Source organism: Theobroma cacao, chromosome 10 (genome assembly GCF_000208745.1).
Source record: "Theobroma cacao cultivar B97-61/B2 chromosome 10, Criollo_cocoa_genome_V2, whole genome shotgun sequence".
Lineage (NCBI taxonomy): Eukaryota > Viridiplantae > Streptophyta > Magnoliopsida > Malvales > Malvaceae > Theobroma > Theobroma cacao.
The window spans coordinates 19,754,134-19,779,397 of record NC_030859.1 but is presented as its reverse complement, the minus strand read 5'-3'; the positions used below and the strand labels follow the sequence as shown (position 1 = coordinate 19,779,397).

General features: G+C 33.5%; 4 protein-coding genes and 1 pseudogene across 5 annotated transcripts; 2 read left to right on the top strand and 3 right to left on the bottom strand.

Annotated features, from left to right (window-relative positions):
- LOC18587296 (probable ADP-ribosylation factor GTPase-activating protein AGD11) lies at positions 1,394-7,625 on the top strand. 2 transcript variants are annotated; one of them, XM_018129590.1, is made up of 10 exons: positions 1,394-1,588; positions 1,838-1,957; positions 2,697-2,810; positions 3,061-3,145; positions 4,039-4,114; positions 4,870-5,033; positions 5,119-5,353; positions 6,455-6,571; positions 6,689-6,784; positions 7,153-7,625. In XM_018129590.1, the coding sequence occupies exons 2-10, from the start codon at positions 1,915-1,917 to the stop codon at positions 7,432-7,434; spliced, it is 1,212 nt and encodes a 403-aa protein (XP_017985079.1). In that variant the 5' UTR covers positions 1,394-1,588; positions 1,838-1,914; the 3' UTR covers positions 7,435-7,625. The 2 variants fall into 2 exon arrangements, with proteins under 2 accessions (XP_017985079.1, XP_007011070.2); XM_007011008.2 differs by having other exon boundaries at positions 1,394-1,757.
- LOC18587295 (putative pectinesterase/pectinesterase inhibitor 24) lies at positions 8,600-10,818 on the bottom strand. Its single transcript, XM_018129017.1, has 2 exons — positions 9,783-10,818; positions 8,600-9,698 (listed from the first exon to the last, which is right to left on the bottom strand). Exons 1-2 carry the CDS (start codon positions 10,816-10,818, stop codon positions 9,019-9,021), a joined length of 1,716 nt encoding a protein of 571 aa, XP_017984506.1. The 3' UTR covers positions 8,600-9,018.
- LOC18587293 (uncharacterized protein At5g39865) lies at positions 13,176-14,732 on the bottom strand. Its single transcript, XM_007011005.2, has one exon. It carries the CDS (start codon positions 14,387-14,389, stop codon positions 13,571-13,573), a length of 819 nt encoding a protein of 272 aa, XP_007011067.2. The 5' UTR covers positions 14,390-14,732; the 3' UTR covers positions 13,176-13,570.
- LOC18587292 (protein SENSITIVITY TO RED LIGHT REDUCED 1) lies at positions 16,983-19,871 on the bottom strand. Its single transcript, XM_018128602.1, has 2 exons — positions 19,581-19,871; positions 16,983-18,133 (listed from the first exon to the last, which is right to left on the bottom strand). Exon 2 carries the CDS (start codon positions 17,967-17,969, stop codon positions 17,106-17,108), a length of 864 nt encoding a protein of 287 aa, XP_017984091.1. The 5' UTR covers positions 17,970-18,133; positions 19,581-19,871; the 3' UTR covers positions 16,983-17,105.
- On the top strand, positions 22,388-23,695 carry LOC18587291 (annotated as a pseudogene).

Sequence of the window (25,264 nt, the reverse complement as noted above, 5' to 3'; positions counted from 1 at the left end):
ATTTTTTATTTTATTTTTTAAATATTAATAATTGGTAATTTATTTAAAATGTTAATAATTGATGATTTAATTATTAATATTATTTATCTAATTTAAATGATATTATGTTTATTTAATTTTAATTTATTTTGTTTTTAAATAGGAATAATTTATAATTTATTTTATTAATAATTTATAATTTAAATATTAATATTTATTTATAATTTAATATTAATATTTTATTAAAAGTTGGAACCAAGTGAGAGAAAGATGAGAGAGAAAAAAATAATATTTTATACAAATAAACTTGTAATTTTTTAAACTTGTAAGGGGTATTTTTATCTTTATTAATTTTTGAATTTATTCCTCAACCATGGAATAGCTAATACCATAAGGAAGGGTGGCATTAGCTATTCCTTGGTTTTGAAAGATTTTGAAAAATAGTCATTCCATAGGAATGGCTATTCTTTGGATCATTTTTCAACCAAATAAAGGAACAAAAATTCCTTGGGAATAAAGGGGGAATGACTTAGCCATTCTCCCAACCAAACATGCTATAATTCATTAGCAAAATTTGGTGTGGATAAGAACGTATTCAACTTTTTGATTAATAAACTTTTGATACTTTTTTTTAAAAAAAATTATTTGTATGTTTTGAACTAAAAATTAGTCCATTTCTCATCATCACATTAGGTTGTGATAGGCAAGAAGAGTTTGATTATTGAGTCCAATTCGAAGGTGATTATTTCATGAGTAAGCAATTTCTCTTTGAGACAGTGAGTTCATTCGAGTACTTTTAATGGAAATTGACAATTATTGAAAGATTATCGAAAATATGGAGTTACGTCACACTTTTAAAGTGGTAAATGCATTCATAAATTCGTTAGTAAAATTTGGTGTGAATAGAGAGCAGCGCCGGAGCCGATGTTTGACAATAATTAGCGTAATCGTTGTTTTCATAATATTTATACTCGAACTCTATTATTTATCTAAATGTCTAAACTCATTAAATATTGGACTACTTTTTAAACTTAAATTTGTTACTCGAACTCTACTTGAGATAAAAAGACAATACCCGTTAAATACTTGATTTTATAAGTTAAAAAAAAATTCTCTTTCGAGAGAGTGAAAAACAAAAAATAAAAGAAAAAAAGAAATAATATATTTAAAGAAAATTCAATAGAAAATGGATTAATTGAAAAAAGAAAGCGAGTGTAGTCACGCGTTAGAAGCGCGCGTCGAGCTAGTGGTTCTCTCGCATTCGTGCGTCTGGTAAGAAGCCAACGACCAAAAAGGGGCTTTTAACTCCCAGAATTCCGACTTTGACTTTTGTGGAGGATATTATTCTTCTTCACATTCTATTATTAAAAAATTAATAATTTTTTTATCTAAATTAATTTAAAAAAAAAAAAAAGAAATCAAATTCAGGCAACATTTGCTTCTTTCCTTATCCAATTCCTATGATTCTTTGATTTGTGTTTTTGTTTTTCTAACACTAAAAAGAACCATTAAATAAATAAAAAATTACCCATTTCTGCCAATTTAGGGAAACTTCTCCAATTCTCATAAAAACCTTTCGTTGACTTTATAATTTGGTTTTTCCAAGAATGTAAGAACAACCCTTTTTCAATTCTTGTCTTTAGCATTACTTTTGATCCATTTTTTGGAATTTTTTTTTGGTCAACATCATGTATGATGGAGAGGAAAAGTTTTTCAAAGGCCCCTTTTTTCATTGAGATCATCTCATTTTTCAACTGAAAAGCCAAATACTTTTCAATGTAAGAATTGGTTTTTTTTTTAATAAAATTATGGGTTTTTTTATTCTTGTTTAATGGATGTTTATTTTGTTTCCATGCAGATTAAGGAACTGATAAATGGGTGTTTCCAGATAATAGCAGTGATTAATGATTAGGGTCTTCAATTTGGAGGCTGGAGATGTCTACCCAGCATGGAAATTCTGATCCCAAATCTTCTTCTGGTAATGTTTCATATATATATAAGCTTTTTTCCCTTTTGTTTCCCTTATTTGTTATTATTATTTTTTCCATGAATGACATATACAGGAAGGAAATGAAAGAACATGGAAATATTGATAACCATCCATTATCAGCATTGTTGCCAAGAAAACACAAATTTTCTTTTTTTTTTTTTTTGATGGAATGGCTGAAATTTTATGACAATTTTATTATTGGGCTGAAGAAAACATGATTCATGATATTATCTCTTTATGGTTTTATGGTTTAAAACAGACTGATTTGTGCTAAAAAGAAACTAGTATCCTGGAAACAATGTTGGCTTAATTTTACCAGAGTTTGGGAGGAACAGAATATAAAACATTGAGCTTCATATGTTGACCCGTCAGATAATATGTAGTTACTTTCACTTCTCAAATTATCTAATTTTCTCCATCAATGGTAATGATATTATTTATGGTTGTCTGTGATTTTGAATCAGTTTTGATGAGCAATGATCCATTTCCTTGTACCTAGGCAAAGAGTCCTTTTATGTATTAGTATTTATGTTTCATGAACTTGTGAGCTGGTGATCAATTGTTTGCTTCTCATGACATGTTGAGCTTCTTATGGTATCCCCAAAATATGGTCCTAGCAGACAGTATCAGGATAGTGGTTCCCCAATTAGCATATTACCATATATGTTTCGAAAAACTAACATTTTCTAATAATATGTTTGGTTTATTTAATATGTTGCATTTGCAGGGTCAGGCTCTTGCTTATATGATCTCTTATGTTCAGAAACACCGAGTTGGAATAGAGTAAGTGATGCAGAGACATCATCTTCGATTCAGAGAAAGGACACATTGAAATCCACTGGTATTATGGGCTTTAACAACTCAAATTTTTTGTTTCAAGCATTATATCCCAAGTTCTCAAATAGAAAATGCAAAATAGAAATTGCAATATAAAATTTGGTGATGCACAAAGGACATAAATCCAATTTCTAACATGCTACGTGCTACCCCCTTGAGGTCCTTGACTAGTTATTTCCTGCAGTCTAACAAATTACTTTGCTTGAGTATCCTGATTCATTTTTAGGTGCTAACTTCTATTATTCATTAAACAGGTCCACGAAGAAGGTTAGAGAGTTTGTTGCATGAGTCTGGGAATGGGGTTTGTGCAGATTGTGGATCCCCAGATCCAAAATGGGTGTAAGTATCATGTGTTGACATATTGGAAAATTTTCTTGTCTAAGTTTGTTCATTTCCAGGAAAAAGTTTAGATTTCTCAAGGCTTAGGCAATGGTATCTGACTTTTTGGAACATCATCTCAAGTTGAATACTCTTTTAAGTGTGGTGAATGTGTCTTGAGTTGATTTCTTTCCCAACTTTTGGGAGGTGTATTCAGGTACCAAAACTGAATACGATGTGTCTACTCCTGGCTTGGTGTGCTAGGAAAGAAAATAGTTGTCATGGTAGAAAATAACTGTCTGGCCTTCTTGTTTCCTAACTCTAGTAATATATTTGGGGTTCATTTTTCTCAGGCATTCCTCAAGAACTACTTTTCTAGTACCATCATATTAATCTGTAATTCTTTGCACTTTTCAACCCTGCCAGAAAAAAATATAGTGCAGGCTAGGCCTCTAAGGTGTTACAAATATCATGACAGTTTACTCTGTCCATTTTTCTTTCCAATAAAAAATATACTCAAAAAAAAGAAAATGATTTCTTAGTTGAGCTTGAGGAGTTTTTACACAGTAGCTTCTTTCATCCATGTTAAGGGGAAAAGAACATATTGCTGAAGGAATAATATCATTTTATTTGGTAATTTCTTTTTTAACTCTTATTGTTGCAAATATTTGCCTTTTGCAAATAATATCATTTCTGCATGAGCCACCATATTTTTCTTTTTTTGGAGGCTCTCTCTCTTTCTCTGTTTCATATGTTTATGATGCCTTGAACCTAAAGTATTCCCTGATATCTGTCATAGTGACTATAATTCACTTTTTGCCTCTTTGCCACAGCTTTCGCATTTTATTTGTGCTTACATTTGGTATATGTGATTGACGTTATCTTTTTTTTTACTATTATTTGATGGATATCAGATCTGTAAGTCTTGGAGTATTTATTTGTATCAAATGCTCTGGTGTTCATAGAAGCCTTGGAGTGCATATATCAAAGGTGTGGTCCTCAGATTATGCTCCTAATCTTCCTTAAATAAAGTTTGAGTAACTGATTATATTACCTTGTGCAGTCATTATCTGGCTTTTGAGATATCCTAAAGACTTATAAGAGTTGAAATTACTACTTTAAATAAGCTAGGCAAGGATTCTGCTGGTATGAAACTCTGACAGTTGCATTAATGCATCTTGAATTTGCCATCCCCATGTCTGCTACCCTCAGCCATCATCTGGGTAAAGTGTACACGGTTTGAGCTAAAGCAGTTAGATATGACAACCAGATATTAGGAGAAAGAAAATTAGTAGCTAGTAGTTAGCCATGCAATAAAACAATATAGAAGACTGAGCAAATTACAGGACTTGTGAAAAAGCTAATCATGTTTTTTCTTGTGTTATATAATAACTTCAGTAGAAATCTGATAAGGGAGTTGTCGTCTCTATGAAGCATGCTTCTAGTTTCTGGGATAAAGGATGTGATGATCATTAGTATGTCATGAATAGAAAATATTTTTTAGTAGATACTTTCTTTCGAAGTTTGCCATATAGTCTATTCAATCAGTTTCTGGTGAATTATATCTGGATAATTTGTAGTATTCTAATATTAGTTCTTACAATTGAGCCCAAGATATTCTCTCTCTCTCTCTCTCTCTCTCTCTTCTCACACACACACACACACACACACTGAGAACACATGCATAGATGCACATACATGTGCTTATCTTCTAATTTTCTAATTTCCATAAGCCATTGTGCTAGGTGTTATCAGTGAAGCTAGATGAATGGACAGATGACCAAGTTGATTCCCTGGTAAATTTGGGTGGCAATATTGTAGCAAACAATAAGTATGAAGCTTGCCTCCCTGATAACCTCAAAAAGCCCAGACCAGATTCCTCCATTGAGGAGCGCTCTGATTTCATTAAGTAATGCCAACATAAATTTGTCATACCTGCTTTGGCAAGAACACTTACACCATTTTGCTCAGTACTTTATTTCTTGAATTCTCAGGAGAAAATATGAGGTGCTGCAATTTTTAGATGGAAATGACCAAATTATCTGCCCCTACCCGCCTCATCAGAAACCTTCATCTTCAACCCCACAGTGTTCTGCAGGCCACCATTTTGCCCAAGATAAAAAACAGTGTGAGAAACAGCCAACCAGACATCGTATAGGGCACAAATTTAGAAACAGCTGGGGAAGAAAAGATTCTGAGCACAAGTCCACTAAGAAGACCAACTCATTGGTAATTATTTCTTGTTTGATTGGTGCTTATTATCAATTTCTGCTTTTGGAAGCACTTCTTCCTTAAAGAGCAACCTATTTGAAGCATACCTGCTACTCTGGGAAAAATACTTTTGCTTTCTGATTCTGCTTTATTGAAGAAAGACAAATAGGTATCTCGAACTTGTTTTTAACAAACTAGGGTCAATGACCACTTAGTTTACTTCTAAGTTTGTGGCAAAAAAAGGTTTACATGAGATAATTCTAACTTGTGTTAATCTTTAAATTATAGGTGCTATTTATAATTAAATGTGGATAGGTCATGGATGCACATTGCTTACTGGTGTTGCTCACCTCTGTTAGATTTATATACTGATTCTATCCTACACCTATCATTACCAATCATATACATGAGATCCACAATTCACAAGTGGGTTCCACAAACATGAGTAGTGATGATAGGTGTATTGGCCACACTTGGTTAAATAAGAAATGGAGGGTTGTTACAATTTAATTAATACCTGACTATCTCTCCTTAATTTGTAGGAAGTGAAATGAAGATCTCTAAATCAGATACAATTTTCTATACCTCTGATTTCTGCAAACTAGCTGGTAGTGCAGCACTGTTGAGGTTTTGGATGTATCAATGTTGTCTTAGAAAAAGTTCAAGGAATTTTATTTCTCAGAGCCCCTTAAGTGGTGATGAAGGTGTCAAAATGGTGTGCACACGCATGTGCATGCCCATGGAGTTTGAACAATGTGCTTAGAACCACTAATAGTGGAAAAATGGATTTTGAAGTAGTTAAAAATTCTTATTGAAGGTAAAGAAAAGGAAATGTATGGAAACTTTATAAATGACTAATTATTAGCTAAGAGATGTTATATATGCAGTCCAGCGAATAAGTGCCACATTTTCATTGATAGCGTATACTGCATCAACAATATGCAGTTTTTTAGGACGCACCATTATAGTTCAAATTTGAAGGCTATTGATTGTAATTTATCTGAATAAAGCAAGAAGCAAATACTGTCACATCTTAGTTTTTGAAATTCCATGACAAATGGAATTTGCATTAAAGTGTGTTACTGAATGTTATTTTTTCTCTAAATGTACTTTTTATAGGCAGGTATGGTTGAATTTATTGGGCTGGTTAAGGTGAATGTGGTTAAAGGCACCAACCTAGCTGTCCGGGATATGATGACTAGCGACCCATATGTCATTCTTGCATTGGGTCAACAAGTATGCTTCTTTTTTTCACTAATATAGTGACATTTTTATACATTGAACTGAAATGGGCATATCTTATGAAGCAAGTTGTGGTTGTAATCTAAATCCTTCGTAATTTCCTTTTTGCAGTCAGTGAAGACCCGTGTCATAAAGAACAACCTAAATCCAGTCTGGAATGAAAGCCTAATGTTGTCCATTCCGGAAAACATTCCTCCTTTAAAAGTGGTGAGTCAGGTTCTTTTACACACAAAAAAAATTGTAAAAACTTCGTGTGGAGTTATATATAGCTTGCTTGACATTTTGCAAACTTAGTTTCACTACACTGAGAGTACCATGTGCATAAATCGTGAAGAATACTCTTACTTGATTGCATGTTCTCTAGAAGCCCCAAGACATTATAAGCACTGATTGATTTTTGAGAAAGAAAGAAAATGTGGGGATCTTAAAAACTGTTTCAGGTTAGGTAACAGTAGTGAGCATGTATTTGCCTCTCCCTTTTACTTGTCAAATAGATAAGTCCAATGTTTCATTGAATATGCTTTTTATCGCTTGGTTTAATCTTCGTTCGTTATGCTGTCTGAGTCTATATGCAGCTTGTGTATGATAAGGATACTTTCTCAACTGATGATTTTATGGGGGATGCCGAGATTGACATTCAACCGCTGGTTGCTGCTGCCAAAGCCTGTGAGAACTCTGAGCTTCGGGAATCAATGCAGCTTGGGAAATGGGTAGCAAGCAAAGACAACACCCTAGTTAAAGATGGTATCATCACCTTAGTAGATGGAAAAGTAAAGCAGGAAATCTCTCTTAGGCTACAAAATGTTGAGAGAGGGGTGCTAGAGATTGAGCTTGAATGTGTTCCTCTAACTCAATAGCTGTCAAAAAGACTCAGGTACATGTTGAGATGTCAAAATTCCACTTCTATCCACTTTGAATGGATAATGTAATTTAGGAAACGTTGTCTAGGTTAAGTATGCCTTCTTGGAGGTTTTTGTCCCACTTTAAATGTTCAAGATGATACACGCATATGCATTTTGAATATTTACTGCTCTGATGTTGTGAGTAATACATGTGCTTGCATTGAGGGGGAACATCTCGGAAGGACTATGAAGTGGTCGAAGAGTAAGCTCGAGTGAGCTTGTGTGTCCTCAGTGATGAGCAGGCAACCCCCATTTACAGAGTGAGGCAATGGTATACGGATGCTGGTGGAACTCTGCAGCACCCCACTTGCAATCTCATCAGCCTTGCTCCCTATAATGGTTCTACTCTCCTTTCTTTCATCTTCCCCTTTTTCCCAACATGGGGCCTAAATTGGGAAAATGTCACCGTTAGGGAGAGTGGTCTGGCACTAGGGTCCCTCTTAATCTTTTCAAAATTCCAATCAAGCAAGTAATAACACTATTAGGGAAAAACTTTTACTGATACATATAATGGTGTTGAAAAATGGGTGAAATCAAACAGATTCAAATCTTTTAGAGAAACTACAATAGTATTTTGATCAAACTACTACTATGTAGTTGGGCTGATTTTGGTGTTTAGTTTTGTTCTGCTACTAGCAGTCTTCTTGTTCTTGCAGCAGCTTGTCTGCTTCTTTTGGTTGAATACAAATTTTGCAATTATCCAAATAATAATAATAATAATAATAATAATAATAATAATAAAGATGGTTATTAATTATAATTTGAGTTGAGCTAATACTGTGACTGCTAATGTTATTGCGTAAAAATCCTGACTCTTAATATGACTTTATGAAGAGATATAAAGAAAAAATCAACTACCATACAATTTTTGATGTTAAACTTCGATTTCTAATTCTACACGGATCAAAAAAATGTTTTTTCAATGATTTTTTTCTTTATTTTCTCTAATCTAATCTTTCTTGCAAATAAAAAACCTGACGTGTTGAGTGTCGTAACGTGTAAATTTGAAAACCCGATCACCTCGATGTGGGTTAAAGAGTTATCATTTTTTTTGTTTAGGTTCGTCTCGATGTGGCTTAAGGAGTTGCCACGTTGCAACATTGAGTGTGAAAATCTTCAAGTAAATCAAGAAAGGTTCAGAAGATACAAATCCAAAAGGTTTGAAGGTACCATTTTGATCATCAAGAAAACATATGATCTCAGCCCACAGGAAGTGAGGATTTGGGGAGAAATTGGATTCAATCTCTTGTCGAAGTTGAGTACGAAGGTGGAAAATAGATTAAGAACAATCAATAAATGTATACATTGGTGTTCTGCAGCTGCAAAACTATAGAAGCAGGCAGTTTTGGCTCACAAAATTTTGGGGACAGTATATTTTATTCCAAACTTCTGACATCAGCTGCTTAATTTGTCATCTGATGGATGTGAAAGTGAAACATAGCCATTATAATTTATGTGTATAAGGAGAAAAATGAAGAAGAAAAAACCAAAAAAAAAAAAGTTAGCATACATGATGCATCTCCATCATGTATGTTGCAATCACAAACTAGATTTATAGCTAACACCAGTATCTGAGATCCACTTGTCCCCATGGAGGAATTCCTTGACTGTAAACTTTTTGGCTTCTTTATCAGTAATACTTCTCAAACCTTTCCATTTAACTCTATCCTTGGTTGAAGAACCAGGGCCGGTGTTCTTATATTCAGAGTAGAATATGGTGTCTGGTGCAGTAGTTCCGCTCCATGGCAACCACCCTGTTGGATGTATCACGCTCCCAAGACTTGAATGCATGAGTATGGTTGTGGAGTAATTCTTCCAGGGTCGTCCAAGGTATGTTCTCAAAGAGGTATCCAACTTCCCATAAGGCAAAATGGTGCAATTCTGAATAGCAATCCCGGTATTTTGATTGGGGTCAACCTTCCCTTGAGCAGTGATTGTGTTCTGTTGGTTAGGCAGAGGCTGCCTAGGGAGTATGTTACAGTTTTGGAAGACAACAGCTGAGTTTCCAAATATGAAATCAACTGTTCCGATAATGTTGCATTCACGGTAGAATTGGCGATTGGAATGTGCATAGAGAGTGTCCTGAAAGGCCTCAAAGCGACACCGGTAAAAGACAGATTGGTCTGCAGTTGACATCAAGGCTACTGCCTGGTGCTTTTGCGGTCCAGCAGTGTTGACAAATCCTATATCTCGAGCAACAAAGCCTTTTCCAAACACAGCTGCAAAGAAATGCAAGCTTGCACTGTTAGAAATTACAATTTGTCAATCTTAATGAGGATCCAAATTAGTATTTGAGAACTCACCAAATGTTGCAGTTGAAAATGTGGGAGTCCCATCAACATAGTTGAGGCTTCCAGATACTACTGTGGATTCCATCCCATCACCAATCATGGTGACATTCCATTTTTTCTTCTCAACGCTTACATTTTCACTATAAACCCCCTTCTTCACATAGATCACAATCCTCTTCTTGCTCTTGTCAGGAACTGCCTTGAGGGCAGCACTTATAGTCTTATACTTACCAGAGCCATCTTTTGCCACAATAATATCAGCTTTCTTCTTCAAGAGATCCGAACTTTGAAGTAACTTCCTGTCTTTCACATGAAACCACTCTGGCTCTTCATGGTTTGGAGAAAAACTCATTAATCGCCTTAGATTCAACACGCTTGCAACCTTTGAAATCCATGTTATAATGGCGAGGCTGTTGCTGGTTAGTTCAGAAGAATACTTCAGATGGTCATGAACACTGGCCTTGGTGTCTCCTTTGAGCTCTTCAAAAGCATCAATGCAGGTCTGCTGGTAAGTACTAGCTGAACTTAGCCATGTTCTGAGATCATCCACAGCTTGAATGACCGAAACTTCACCTGATGATGATAAGGAGCTATTAAGATGATCGATTGCTAGACTCAAAAGTTCACCACAATTCTCCAAGGCTGCAACGGACATCTTATCAGCAACATCTTTAAAAATTCCATTCTTGGAGAAATACTGGGATGCTTTTGATAGCTCAGCAATGGCTACTTTCATTGACAACTTGAAGATGTCTTCAGGTTGAAGCTGGCTGGAGTTAGCCATAGGAGCAAGACTATCGTAACATGTATCTTTATACAAGGTCACATCACATACAGCTTTGATAGAACTAGAGATGGGCTGAACTCCACCATTGCCACCATTTTTGGAGTCTCCTCCAGACCCTCGACTTCCGAAAACAGCAGCGACTACAATAGCAGCAAGGACAATGAAAGACAGGCTAATGATGGCAATTCTCCTCCTGGTTTTTCGACGAGCCAGGAGCCTTGCTTGATCGGCCTCATTGACTTTGCCATAAGCTCTGAACATGTTCGAAAGTTTTTCCTTTTTCTATTGGATTGTGCATTAGATATGGAAGAAGGAATAGCTTTATATATTAGTACTATTTTAGGGGAATAGCAAGCTGTAAGTTTGGTGGTTGAATTGGCAGTCCGAGTACGTGCGAGCCACTTCCATTACTTGTGTTTGTCAAAGGCAACGCTGTTTCTCTATGTCCAAATGTTGTGCTGCTCATGTTGGTAGCTTAGGACCAAAAACTTGAGTAAAAATGCATAATACTGACCAAATGCCTACATGTTCATTCCTTGAAATAATTTTAATTTAAACTATATATTATATATTTTCCATTTCGAATTTGATATAAGGATATCAAAGTACCCATTATTTTTCAAGTACCCTAACCCGAACTCTATCATTTGATAGGGTACCCGAACCCTAAAAATACCTTACAATATTAGTAGAATTTCAAATAAATATGTGAAAACTAATTTAGTTTTCCCAAAAAAGCAAATAATTAAAACAAAATTGGGTTTAAACTAAGATTAACAGGCCAAGAAGTTTCCGGGCTAGAAAAGAAATACCTGGCCTGCAAAATATGGGTTCCACTTTGGCACAAACGCCAAATTAATTAATTTAATTTGCCCCATCAACAATGTTGTTTTTTTTTTTCACAATTTAAAAAATTTAAACTATCATCAAACGTTGGCTGCTGGAGTTTGGAAATGCATTAAAATGGGAATGAAGTTGCATTGGCTAGAGGCAGTGATGAAGTGATGGATTGGATTTATGGTGTGCTCTTCCAGGATAAAAAGGATCCATGAATTCATGATCGTATAAAATATATGGAACGCAAAGAAAGAGTTTTTCCATGTACATGTAGGAAGAGCTCTCATGTTGCCGGAGGAATCCTTAGCTCAGAATGCCAGTCGGACGGGAATAGTTTTGGTCAGAGGGAAAAGGTTTTGTAACAAGAGGTGCAATGGACACATCGAAATCAAGCTGTGTTCGAAGTTTTAACATTGGTGTAGTTGTGTCCGTTCAGGGATGCTATACGGGTGTGGGAGTGGCTATCAGAGACTATCAAAGGAGAAGTGATAGCTATGCTGGCTGCAATCAAATGGCAAAAAATCCTTTTGTGGCATTGCAACCAATCTATCAAGCAAAACTGAAAATTCAATTTGGGACAATCAAGGATTTGGTTGACATTTTGGCAAATCTATTTCAACATGCAACTTTCATAAATATTGATTGACAGGACACTACATCTTCAAGCACCTGTGCAAGGAATTTGTTTCTCTTCAAAAGAAACAAAGCTATTAATGAAAACAACATAATAACATCAAAAAAGAAAAAAGATAATTTCATGTATGACCATTGATCAATCCATTGACTCATCCCTGGAATATTATAGTAATAGAAAGGAAAGGATTGAAGATGAAGTGATTAATGGTTACTCCATCACTGCCTAAGAAGCTTTGATGGCAACTAGTCACCTAAACTATGACAGAGATAGATTGTCCCAACCAAACTAGGGAAGAATTCAGGTCAGAAGCATCCTAAATTTTGGTGCAGTTTCAGAAACTGGAAACTGAAACTGGATATAATCCTGATATATATGTTAGATATATGAGTTAAAAATGCAGCAGATCATAAAGAACAATATGTGCTGCTCTTAAGAGGTTGATAAGGGTAAAAAACAAAAACAAACCAGGAAGCATCTTAGGTAAAACAGACTTGTCATGAATCACAAGTCAAAAGAGCAAAATCCTACAAACTAAATTCAAATACAATACTCCATTAAAATATTGACAAACAGCAATGCAGAGCACTGCAAATATAACTTATGGCTCTCGAATAACTGAAAAAGGTGGTATCACAAAGGTTGAAATATTATTACAGCAATTCATTAAAAATAAAATTAAAATTAAAAAAGAAAAAAAAAAAAAAAAGAAGGGGTTAGAATGAAGATAATAAAAGAGGGGCATTCTTAACCACTCAGTTAATAATTCTAGACTCCTTAAGCACAGAATAATCGATCATTTGGAGCATCTTTAATTCTTAAACATGACTAGACTGTGGCATTAAGGGCTGCTTAGCACTGGTAGAAATTGGGACAAAGTAAGGTAGTTAGGATATCAGATCAATGCATTCTGATAGATAGCTGACATGTGCAGCATCTACGCATCAAAACTGTATAAAATCTCACAATCCTCTACCCTACGCTCCCATGAATGGGACCCCATACGGACTAAATATTCAAACCAGTTTTTGCGTACTATTTACCCTTTCCTTCAATTAGGAATAATTCCACAGTGATAAGCAATTAGGCAGCTTGAGCTTAAGGCCTGAAACAAACCCCAAATCATATCCACAGTGTTGGTTCCATATGAAAGAATGAAATTTCAGGTATATATGCTCCAAAGTTTCTCTGATTACAAAGGGGACTCGATAAGGCATAAATAGTCTATTCACATTACAATCTGTCATTTGCAACATATCCAAGTGCATTATATTAAATAACACTAAATATTTACAATACCATATCGGAGAAATAAACGATCTCCTTGACAATCAAAATGCCCAAACCAAATATGGCATTTTGATTACATTACACTATTATTGTCAACATCCAGTTGAACAAGACAACAAACGAACATCAGCTCTCTGCTAAGGAACGTTTCATACCCAACACATCAAACCATTGCCCGCATCATCAATATACCTTAATAAACGAAAAAGCAAGCTTCTAAATATACCTTACGACCCAGTATCAATCAAAGTATTAAGAGCAGCAATCCGGGCACCGAATCAAGCCATTCTCATTACATTCCAAGCATCTCTTAAGCAACCCTTCATCTTCATCAAACACTTTTCGGCTCCCACTACAATTCCCACAAGGCACAAACCTCACATCCCCGCAAGCTTCACAAACAAACCCAGGTTGTCTCCTTGGAAACCCATCAAGAATCTTAGCCAATTCGCCAACTTCAAACATGCTTTTAATCGCATCAGCACCACCAACATACTTTCCCTTTATAAAAACCTGCGGCAAACTCACATTTTTCTCTTTCAAAACACTTTGCAACTCTTTCCTGTAAGCTGCGTCCATGGAAATATCTCTTTCATCCACCCATACTCTAAACCCTCTAAATATCATCCTCACAGCATAACAATCCTCGTAAGTCCTTCGAATCCCTCGCAAACTAGTGATATAAACAACGATTCGATCTTCAGTACCCGGTAATCTTATCAAAGGGTTATTAAAACTCGAAGAAAACGAGGAAGAATAGCCAATTGATTTCGCGGGTCTTAAAACAACCTTGGGGACAGATTCCTTTGGACTTGCTGTCAAGCTTGATGAAGACAACGATGACTTGGCGGATTCAAATAAACTGCAAAGCTTTCTAACTTTACCTTTGACAGAATCGATTGAATTGTAAATTTTGGAAATGGAAGCTGCCCGATTAAGAGACGGATTGTTGAGAAGAAAATGAACTTTGGGGGGGTTGGATTCAGCTGCCGTTGCGTGCATCGTAAGCGAGCGATTGAAGAACATAGACCCGGACGATGATTTCGCCTTGTTATCTTCCAATTCCGCCATCGACCCAGATCAGAAAAACCCACGAATAAACGAGAAAATCCAAACTTTTTGACAAAGAAAAAACAAAATCAAGATTGAAAACCAAAATGGAAAAATGGAGTGCTTTTTTGTTGGGGTTTTGGTTGGTGGGGTGGGTTTGTTTTTTGGGGGGTTGAACTGATTTTTGGTTTTGGGTTCTTGTTGATGATGATGATGATGATGATGATGTTGGTTTGCGTTTCACTTTAGAAAAAGAGAGGAAGAAAAGTCGTTTCGTCGGTTGAAGGAAATGAAGGCTCTTTTTGTTAGCTTTATTGTTTGGGGGAGAATGAAAGAAATGTGGAGGAGGAGGAGGAGCTCTGCTTTTTGGTAAACGTAGCATCTAAGCAAGAATTTTGTTTATATTAAATCATTATTATTTCTAAAATATTTTAAATTTTATACGGATAAAAGCTAAATAAATTAATTAAATTTTTTATAATATTTCATATAAAAATTATAATTAATTTTTTCTCTTAAATTTAACTTTTAAAATAATTAAATTATCTTTAATCGATATTTATGGATATTCCTTAGTCGGATTAATGATTGAAAAGAATAATAATTAACACTACTAAGATGAAAAAGGTCAAATAAATTAATAGTAATTATTTTTTGTGAGTTCTAATGAAATAATGAAAGGAAAATTAATAAGAAAAAGCTTTTATTTATTTATTTATTTATTGGGGGGAGAAAACTTAGTTTTAAGGTGAATGAGGTAAGAGATGGTGACCAGCTCACCTCACCGCCTATTTTGAAAGACGCGGTTTGCCTCTTGTTTGAATTTGGTGCAGTAGGAAGAAAGGTGTCTGCGTCTATTATTATTATTTTATTATTATACCAAACTCACGTGCAAAACACGTGTTGTAAAAAAAATAAACACATTTTCAAATTCAACTCTTTTTTTAATGTTTTTCAAATTCAAACAATTTTTTTTAATATTTAATTGTTTAAATTTAATAAACTTAGTATCATAGTAGACCCGACTCACGCCAAGCATTTCTAAAGGAAGCATGCAAGGTGATTAACGGCTACGAGAGTGTTGTCGGATTAGATTAAGAAGAGTATCACATCTAATTCTTTTAAAAAAAATAAACCAGAATGTTTTAATCTCATATTGAACAAATAGAGGATAATGAAACACTTATAAGTGTGAATGTTATATATCTTATTAAATTAATATTTTGAAAAAAATGTAATAATCTCGTGACACAACGACTATAATAATAATTGTCGGTGTATAGATTTTATATGTTATTATTGAAAATATTATCATCTAGTTAATAAATAAATATAAAAATTAAAAACTTTCGAAAATAAATATTCATAATTTTAAATATATTTATTTTAATTTTACTTTTACAGAGTTGTGAAGTTACACTCTATGGTTAATTAATAGTACATAAATACTATGTAATAACACTACATCAAATATAAACCAATCAAATAAATAATTTTTTAGTGGGCTCCCTTGTTTTTCTTCCTTTTCTTTAAATTACATTTTTTACTATGTGCTTGAAATTAATACCCACCAATTGAAATTAATGTTGAATTGTATTATAAAAGTTTTTAACTAATTTTTTTTTTTTTTGAGTAAGAAAAATGTGCATGCCCTATTTTCTTTAATGGTGTTGAGTTGTTCACCATTTATATGGAAGTCTCATAGAAGGAAAGTTTTTGTGATTTTTCTAATGTCAAAAACATTGGGTATTAGTGGAACCGTGGGTGATGGGAAATTTGTTTTCTAAATTTTGGAAAAAAATGCTTTTTAATATTCCTTCCATTTTTTAAACTTGCCATGCATTTCAATGGAAAAGAATATGATAAAAATGGAATGAATTTTAATAGAATAAAGACATATATATATTTACCATGTCTTTGATTAAAATTGTCCAATAATAGTTCTTTGAATTAATTAATCTAATTTATTAGCATTAAACTCTGCTTTCTATAAATGAAAAAGGCAATTAAAAGTTTTTAAGTGGATAAATCAGTGTTTCTCTCTACAGCTGGTTGTCAAGGGGTCGCTTTTCGCTTGGACCCATGGCTCCAATTACTTGAAAGTCATGGCAGTGGTTAGGAGCTGGTGAAGGGACTGAAAATTTGGATAACTTATGTTAAATCAAAGAAAGACAACCTAAGATCATCAATTCAAATTTTAAAGTGAAAGCAGTCTTTATATCAGTCAGGTAAACCAGGTCAGTTACAACCATTAAGAATAGACACCCTTTGCATATATTGTCAAGATGAATGATCAGGTCAATCAACTTGCAGATGAAAGCAATGACACCCATAGTAGAGTTTATGGCATTGCATTTAGATGAAAAGGTTGGAATGAATCTAGAATTTTGTTATACATGCTTTGCTCAAGGCATTTAGCAAACAATTAATCCTGCTACTGGCTAAATGGCAATGCATCAGAAATAAGCAGTCTTTAAGATCTAATTATAAAACTAGGGCACCTATGGACAGATATGTTTGGCTCCCCAGAAAAAAGAAAAAGGCAAATGATAATAACCCTGCTTGCCTATTGCCAAAGTGAATGAGTAGGTCAATCAGATAAAAGGCATCAAGAAACAGCAACTATAATAGATATTATAGCATTGAAGTGAAGTAATTTCTAGAATTTTGGATTCTCACACCCGAATAATTTTGAGCAAAAACATGTTCCAGTCAATTTCAAAATAACAATCACAAATCAATTCAATTGCAGTTCATTCTCACAACCAGGCCTGAAAAAATGCCAACTTGAATCATGAAAAGCTGCAAAATAATCATCTGAAACTGTATTGGTTCTGAATTCATCGGTGAATCTTCGAGCAGCTAAGATGTGTGTAACTGACTCAATGACAGATGAGTCCATAAATGACACTTCCTGCTCATAGTACTTAAATGACACATGCTGCTCATATGTCTCAAAGCTATTCCCAAACAATGCTACCCGATTCAATGACTCAATGCCCCAATTTGCCTGTAAAAGATTGTTGTATAACTCTGCTTCACAATGTGGCATGAAGAAAAGTGTTGGCTTCATAGCTTGCCGCCTACCTTGTTCATTTACAGACAAAACAGAACATCCAAGGGCTTCTAAAACACGAGATTCATTAGCAGATAGAACTGGATCAAACACCTCAATATCTCCAATCCAACTGAAATTTCTTTTCATTAAAATTGCAAGGCTAAGCTGAAGTCGAGGAGTTTCATGAGACTCAATGCTGCCAATACCATATATCACCATCTGCAGTTTCAATTCAGATCCCAAAATCCTATGAAAGTGATTCAAGACTTCTGGACATTGCATTTGATCCAAGAAAGTCAGAAAAAAACGAGAGTTTTCAACTCTCTTCATACAGATTTGTATCTTATTCATAAGCTTTGATTGCCTCACAGGATCAATTTCAAGATCGGTTGGAACCCATGGCTGTTGTTCTTGTTGTTGTCCTTTCATTGATGTTATTTTTTGGGAATTCCTTCTATGTCTACCCCTACGAGGTAAAACAATAGTCCACTCTCCATTTTGAGTATGATTCTCAAGGGTGAGAACTTTCGCCGAAGCAACCATTTCCAAACAAAGATTCTCCTCTATCTCCTACACTCCAAAACAGCTTTTTCCCCAAAACCAATGAAGTACAATCACAGTTAAATCCTGGGGAGTAGTGGGTGCTGAAGGATACTGCATCAACTGTGGCAAAAAGTGTTCTTCCCAATTGTAAGTGATACTTGTACCTATTATCATTATAGTAAAAACAAATCCTAATCAGATGTAAATATAGAAGTTTAGTTGGAGGAAAACAACACAAATACACAGGCAAGACATTGCTTGCGGACACACATTCCAAAAGTTGAATTACATTCATCATTTTCTTTCTTTCTTTTTTTCCAAAAATTGATTCAAAGTGTCCAGATGCAGCCCATCTTGCATGCACCACAAGAATGCTAATAGATTAAATATGTTTGATGCCACTAGGAGATGGGTACATATGCACATAACAAAGGCAGCGGCTACGAGACCACAACCCTTTTAAGGATGAATATATTACCAGCATAAGAGCAGCTTCTTTTATTGAAAACTTGATTATATGGCTAGTTTATTTATAAACATGTCCAATAGTTATTGCATTTGAAATTTTCTGAGCAAGCACAAATTTTTCTAGCCTTAGAGAAACAAAGTGGGCAAAAGTAACAAACAAAATGATTTCAAAGAAATTTCTGATATGATGCTTGTAGTTGACAAGAAACAACTAGATGTATAAGGTACCATGTTTACAATAAAGTAGTCAAGAGATTACAGAGCAACAGGGGAGGGCAAAGAACATTTTGAAACCAGGCACCTTACCCTTTCTTTCAGAGAAAAGAGTTCACTATTTATCTTCATCTTTACAATTTATTATTACTAAGTGCCTTGAAAAAGGGGTTGCTTCATGCCTTTCCAAGGATATAAAATTGAGATATTGAAAGACTCATCATCAAGTATGGAATAACAAAAACAATGAAACATTTAGTTTTGCTAATTTGCAAATTGTTGATCAAAAGCCAAAAACTAAAATTAAATATCAGTCTTGAAAGTTAATATTTTAAAGTTACACACTCATGGGAAGTTTATATCTGTAGCCTTCTTTTCCATAACGTATAACTGACCCAAATGATCAGAAGGAACACTTCCAACAATGTTTGATAAATGAGCAGAATTTATCTTACAAGAATCAGTTCCATGCCAAAATATAGAAATCCTGAACTAATCCCTGACAACCAAGCAGCAGAGTAACAAAACTCAAGTACTGAAAAGAAGTAAAAGAACAAGGACATAGGCGCAACATAGATTGAGTTATGCCCCTCCCAAGGTGTGTTCAATTACTGTTGCTTAATTAATCTCTTTCCCTAAGAATTCTTATAGAAAGCTGTGTCTTCTTCCCCCTACTTTTCAAGTTCTACATGTTGAACTTGCACTATTTCAAACCCAAGAATTGAAGGGTTAAAACAGGAACTACCCATGATATTCCACAAAATGAAGACAAACAGAAAACACCCATCTTCCATCATCAAATCAGAATGGCAAAAATAGATAAAATTCAATCAAAAAACAAACTATTCAATCTAAACCCATCAAAACTCAGAACCCAGATCAGAGAATCAAATTCATGAACCAAAAGCAAAAGAAAATTAAGGGTCATACCCGTTTGATGAATTGGATCAAAGGAGAAGTAAAAAAGGCAAGTTTTACAAAGTAGCCTCCCCCTCCTGAATCTCGCGGATCTGAATTTCGTGTGGCTGCGCTGGGAAGATATCGTAAGTGTTTTTTATGTTGCAACTTAAAAATTCTTTATAGATGCCCCTATTTTTTTAATCGTATTCAATGTTGTCATTCAACTTTTTATCTGATCAGTTTGATCCCTCAATAAGTTCACGAACAAAGACATACAGAAAACGTGCAAGAAGGCTCATATTTATAACGTGAATCGGTGACGGTTTACACTACTCAGTCTAGATTTTTGTATTTGCTGCGCGAGTTTCGTATTAGTGAAAATTTAAATATATTTTAATAACACTTATCAAAAGCACACGTTTTTAGTATAAATATAATAAAATTTTTATAAATTAATATTTAATAAATTAATAATTTTAATTAAATACTATTTTTAGTTGATCTTGATGTGAGATCAACATAATTAATAAATTAATAATTCATTAAATTTATAAAATAATATATTAAAAACTACATAAGTCTCACTTGATATATAAATTAATAATTTTTTTATATATTAAAATTAATTATACATATATATAACTCAATTCGGAGGTTTTTGTAAAATATAATTTCAATATTACTTATTTTTTCTTGAAATTTATGTCTCTTTATATATCATTTTTAACTTTTTTTTTAATGTATTAAAAAGTTATGATGTAGTGCTATCATGTTATAAGAGAAAATTATATAACATGATTATTACTTTTGGATACGATTTGAAATTTTTATATTGTACTCACATAATAATTTATGAACCTTCATCCGTTATTATTGATTAAAGAAATGAAAAGTCATTGTGTTTGGATATTTCTGTTTGAATTAATGTTCATAAAATATATTAAGCATATATGAAATGTAATTTTAGTTTGTAACAAAAATGATTAGAATCCTATTAAGATTAATTATATTGATAATTATGTTTTAATTAAACAAACACCTAAAATAAAATGATGATAATTTTTTAATTTAATAATTAAGTAATAATCATATTATCCACTAATATTCATGTGATCACAGTACAATACAATACGCATACATATTTATGAAACAAGACTCACCAATTAAAAAAAAAAGCGTGAGTTCCGGATGATGAGAAGATGGAGCAGCGAGGTGGGGAGTTTCAGATATACGGTAATGTAGGGTGATCCACAACAGCCGCCTCAAGGTGGGGAGTTACAGAGAGGTCCTCCACAAATGATGCAACAGCAGCACCTAGCTTCTTCCACTACTCTTAACTCGAAGTATCACCACCCTGCTCCTCCTTAGATTCCGCCTAATGACGGTTGAATAATAATTCTCAAATATTTTTTGTTTACGATTTTGTGTTGTTTTAGTTCAGATTTCGAATCATGACGGTAGAAATCGCACTTAGGCTTGAGAGGCTTCATGTCATGAGCCAACCTTATATCAAATTATGATAGAGTACAGTTATCTATGAGATTAAGTCTTTTGTGTTTATAAAGAAAATGTCTCTCTTTCAAATAATGTAATAGCTTGTGGTGACACTTTTAAAAATACTTATTAAGTTTTTAAAAGGAAAGACCTTTTAGGAAAGAAATGTTCTCATTTCAAACGTTGTAATGGTTATTAATAGAATACTTGTAAAATCTCGTAAACTTTTTATAAGGAGTGAGCAGTTCGTAAATTGTTGGGTTGCCTTATTGGTAAAAGTATGTTTATAGCGAATCATCTAGGACTACCTCTATAGCCCCGACGATAACATATCTTGGTCCTTTTATAATTAATTTCGTATTAATAAAACAGTTGTCATTTTTATGACTTATTAGTTACATATATGGTATTCAGTATGTCTTTTGATTTTGATGCAGGTTTTTTAAGTTTGATTTGTTGTTATTATTAATGTTGGATTAAATATAATCGAATATTGGCTAACTTGCGTGGAAATATCCACTCAAGTACCACACGGACTATCGCATAATTAAGCAAATGAGCGTAATTCGTGAGACTTCATACCTAGGTTAGGGTTGGCTTTACGAATTCTAACAAACAAGTTCTTTAGGCTCCGTTTGGTGCTTCTGCTACTTCCGTTTTGCTTCCAGAAGAAAGGAAAAGCACGTTTAGATACAAAAAGCACAGAGGGCTTAAATTGACGAAGATGACAAGCTTGCATGTAAAATTCCAAGCGTCATAGTCATACAGAGCATCAAGATCAAATATGGGCAAATGCTAAAACTCCCATTAAATAATTTCTGAAGTAAATAACTTATTAAGCCTGGAAAACAAGCCTCTGTGACTTAAAATCTGCAATTTCCAGCAAAAATTACAATCTAGGATTCAATTTTCATCCCTTCTTATATTAATTTATTTTACTTTTACTGACTTTTTATAGGACTTTGGTGGGGAGTCGTCAAGCCAACTAGTTAGGCAACATTAATATTGTGATTTACTTTATGTGTGTTTTTTTTAAATAATGAATAAATTGTTATATTTTAATCTTAATTTTTTATATGAATGAGACTCATATTCTTCAAATTTGAGTTCTGCATATTAGCATAATGCCTTGCATCTGAATGTTGATTCAGAACTAACATTTATCATGTTTTTTACTTAGGTTAGATTACTTTATTATATTATAATTATATAATACATGTTTAGTTATCTAATATAACTGCAATGTTACACTTAGAGGTCGGGAATTACCCGGATACATACTTGTATCTGACACTCATCTGCAAGTTCGAGTAACATAGTCTCCTTTTGTTACTTAAACAGATATGAAAGAAGAAAGAAAGTGGGAGGATATGCCGACAGATTGTTTGATCAATGTGTTTGGAAGAGTGGGCATGCAGTCACTGCTGTTGGGTGTACCTTTTGTATGCAAGTCATGGCATGAAGCCAGCATTAATCCTTTGTGCTGGCAGAGTCTTATTTTTCCTAAAATTGATGAATGTTCCCAATGATTCATTTCAAGGAAGATTGATGGATACATATATAATTGAGGAATTCTCTGCTACTGCATTCATAAAGTCCATGGTGGATCGAAGCCATGGAAATGCTACTACACTGATTCTCCCAGAACCCTGTTCTGATGAGGCACTGGAGTATGTTGCAGACAAGTAGGTTTATGCTACATTATCAGACAGTTTTGCTAATTTTTTTATTAAATTCTCAAACCTTTTTAAGCTTGCCTATGAATTTTGCATTTGTCTACATGAAAATTTTGGAGTAAATTACACCCAGCATTCATGATCTTCGTATAATATTTTATTTTCATTTGCAACTGCCATTAAAATCCGATAAAATCTACTGCCATAGCGCCACATGGACGTCCATGTGATGTCCACGCGGCAAAAAAAAGCTGAGTTTATGCCATGCGGATGTTCATATGATGCTAAGGTGGCATATACGATTAATTGTTAACAATGATTGAAAGAATGAATGGCTTTGAAACATTTTTAAAAGGGATCAGATTCAAAAGTTGAGTTTTAATGTCACATCTGAAAATGAAATATCACACAAAAGTCATTGATGATTGTTGCATTTTACTCAGATTCTGGTATTTCATGGCTAACAAAGCAATATTTTCTTTCCCAGGTGTCCTGGCTTACAGGTAGTGGGTCTACCTTCCTTCTCAGGCTTTCGGCAGTCACTCATGATTCAAGAACTGATAGGGAAGCTCAAGAATTTGGTGTACTTGATACTTTTCGTTCATAAAATTTGAAGGATGTCCTTGCCGAGGTCAGCCTCAACTGCCAGAACTTTAGTGGTGTTATGCGCCTCCAATGCCAGAATTGAGGAAGATGAGGCTTTGGCTATTGTCACTCTACTTCCAAAGATTGCACACCTGTTTCTTGAAGAGGAATCTATCGAGCAAAAGAATTTAGTAACAATTCTGCAAGGCTGCCAGCAACTTGTCTTTTTAGATGTTAGCGACTGCATAGGCTTTAATGAGGATGATGATGAGATGTTGGAGCTAGCTTCATACATCACTGCATTCAAGTGTTAAGGGTTCAAGACTTTATTATGACTCTGATGAAGACTTTTGTTTCAATGATTATGACCCACTTATATGTCATGGTTAACGCTCTGAATCAGTGTTGGAATGTATTGGTATTGTGCCTAGGATTTGATCTATCATCTTATATATAGTGATAACTTTATATTTTATCTTTTTTAGTTCTTGTTGGACTGTCTTTGGAGTGGTTTGTAATGAAGGCATTTGATAAACAATTATGTGTTAAAAACAGGTAGGACTTGTATCCCTTATTTTTGCCATTGCAGGCAGGGTTGAAAACTCCTTTTATTTGGTTATAATATTACTGTCTAAAGGGTAACGGTATAATAACTAAATGAGTCAAGACAAACACGATAATTAATTAATAACGAAGACATGAGTTACATGACATGATTAATAAGATTATTTATGAATCGTAAAATTAATTGATTATACATGTTAGCTTATTTAAACGTGAATAAATAATCTAATAAATAACTTCAAACGAGTTAAATATGTTGAGTAATATCAATTGATATGTTTATATAATTAATTAAATATACATAAACATATCATATAATTGTGTCAATTCGTATAAAACTTGAATATTTATATATTTTAAATGAATTGACACCGTTATAACACACATATAACTATACAAAACTCAAACTAACTAAACTTGGACCGGTGTTCCTTTTGTGGTAATGGTGGTATTAAAATTGGCAAGTTCTAATTGCAAGTTCTTTTGGATCAAGGGTAAAAGAAAGAGATGAGAAAGGTTGTGGTGCAATGCAATCAAAGGTCCAATATTAAACATTTCAATTTTGGGGTTTTAATTTTTTTTACCATTATTTTTTATAAAAATAAGTAATTTTTATTTTTTAAAAAAATATTATAAGTGATTTAATGAAAAAATAATAATAAATAGACATAAAGTGAAATTGAAAATACGTTTCAAGAGATTTTGAAGATATTTTAAATGATCAAAATTCAATTTTAATGGAATTTATATTGAACTCATAAATACTAATTAAATCTATAGATTTATTAGAAAAAAATTTATGAAAGCATGATTTAGGAATACAATACTAAGCTTGAAACAATAAAGTAATTTCATGCCACATAGCACTACATATCACAAAATTTGTTGTATAAACTTGCATATGATGAAAAGAAAAAAAATAACTAACTATATAGTTGAAGAAAATTTTTTTTTTTAAAAGTTATACACTAATGTAAATGGTAGAATGCAACAAATTATGAGTATATGTGCATAAAATTTATTGTAGCAATGCTAATAAGAATCATAATTAAATAAATAGGAAAATTCTGTGAGGCTATGAATTTGAATATAAATTTGACATTGAAAATTAGGAACAACTAAATTAGAGAAAAATTTAATTAATTTAGATCAATTAATATTATAAGAAGAAATGGTAAATAACTTATATTTTTATAATTAATACTTTGAGGATGGAGAGGTTCAAAATCTAAGTCTATGAGCAGGATACATCATATATGTGTGGACTTAAATATTAAGTACATATAAGTATTATTTTATTAAAGTTGGTAACTCGCCAAAGTAATTAGTTTTGAATTGTTTAGTCAATTATGTTCAATTTTTTAACTAAGCCCTAATTATTTAAGATTTTTAAAT

Coding starts and splice junctions, on each gene's coding strand:
- LOC18587296 (XM_018129590.1), top strand. CDS start 1,915: ATGTCTACCCAGCATGGAAATTCTGATCCCAAATCTTCTTCTG. Junction 1,958..2,696: donor TGATCCCAAATCTTCTTCTG/GTAATGTTTCAT, acceptor TTGCATTTGCAG/GGTCAGGCTCTTGCTTATAT. Junction 2,811..3,060: donor GGACACATTGAAATCCACTG/GTATTATGGGCT, acceptor TTCATTAAACAG/GTCCACGAAGAAGGTTAGAG.
- LOC18587295 (XM_018129017.1), bottom strand. CDS start 10,818: ATGTTCAGAGCTTATGGCAAAGTCAATGAGGCCGATCAAGCAAGGCTC. Junction 9,699..9,782: donor ATTTTCAACTGCAACATTTG/GTGAGTTCTCAA, acceptor ATTTCTTTGCAG/CTGTGTTTGGAAAAGGCTTT.
- LOC18587293 (XM_007011005.2), bottom strand. CDS start 14,389: ATGGCGGAATTGGAAGATAACAAGGCGAAATCATCGTCCGGGTCTATG.
- LOC18587292 (XM_018128602.1), bottom strand. CDS start 17,969: ATGGTTGCTTCGGCGAAAGTTCTCACCCTTGAGAATCATACTCAAAAT.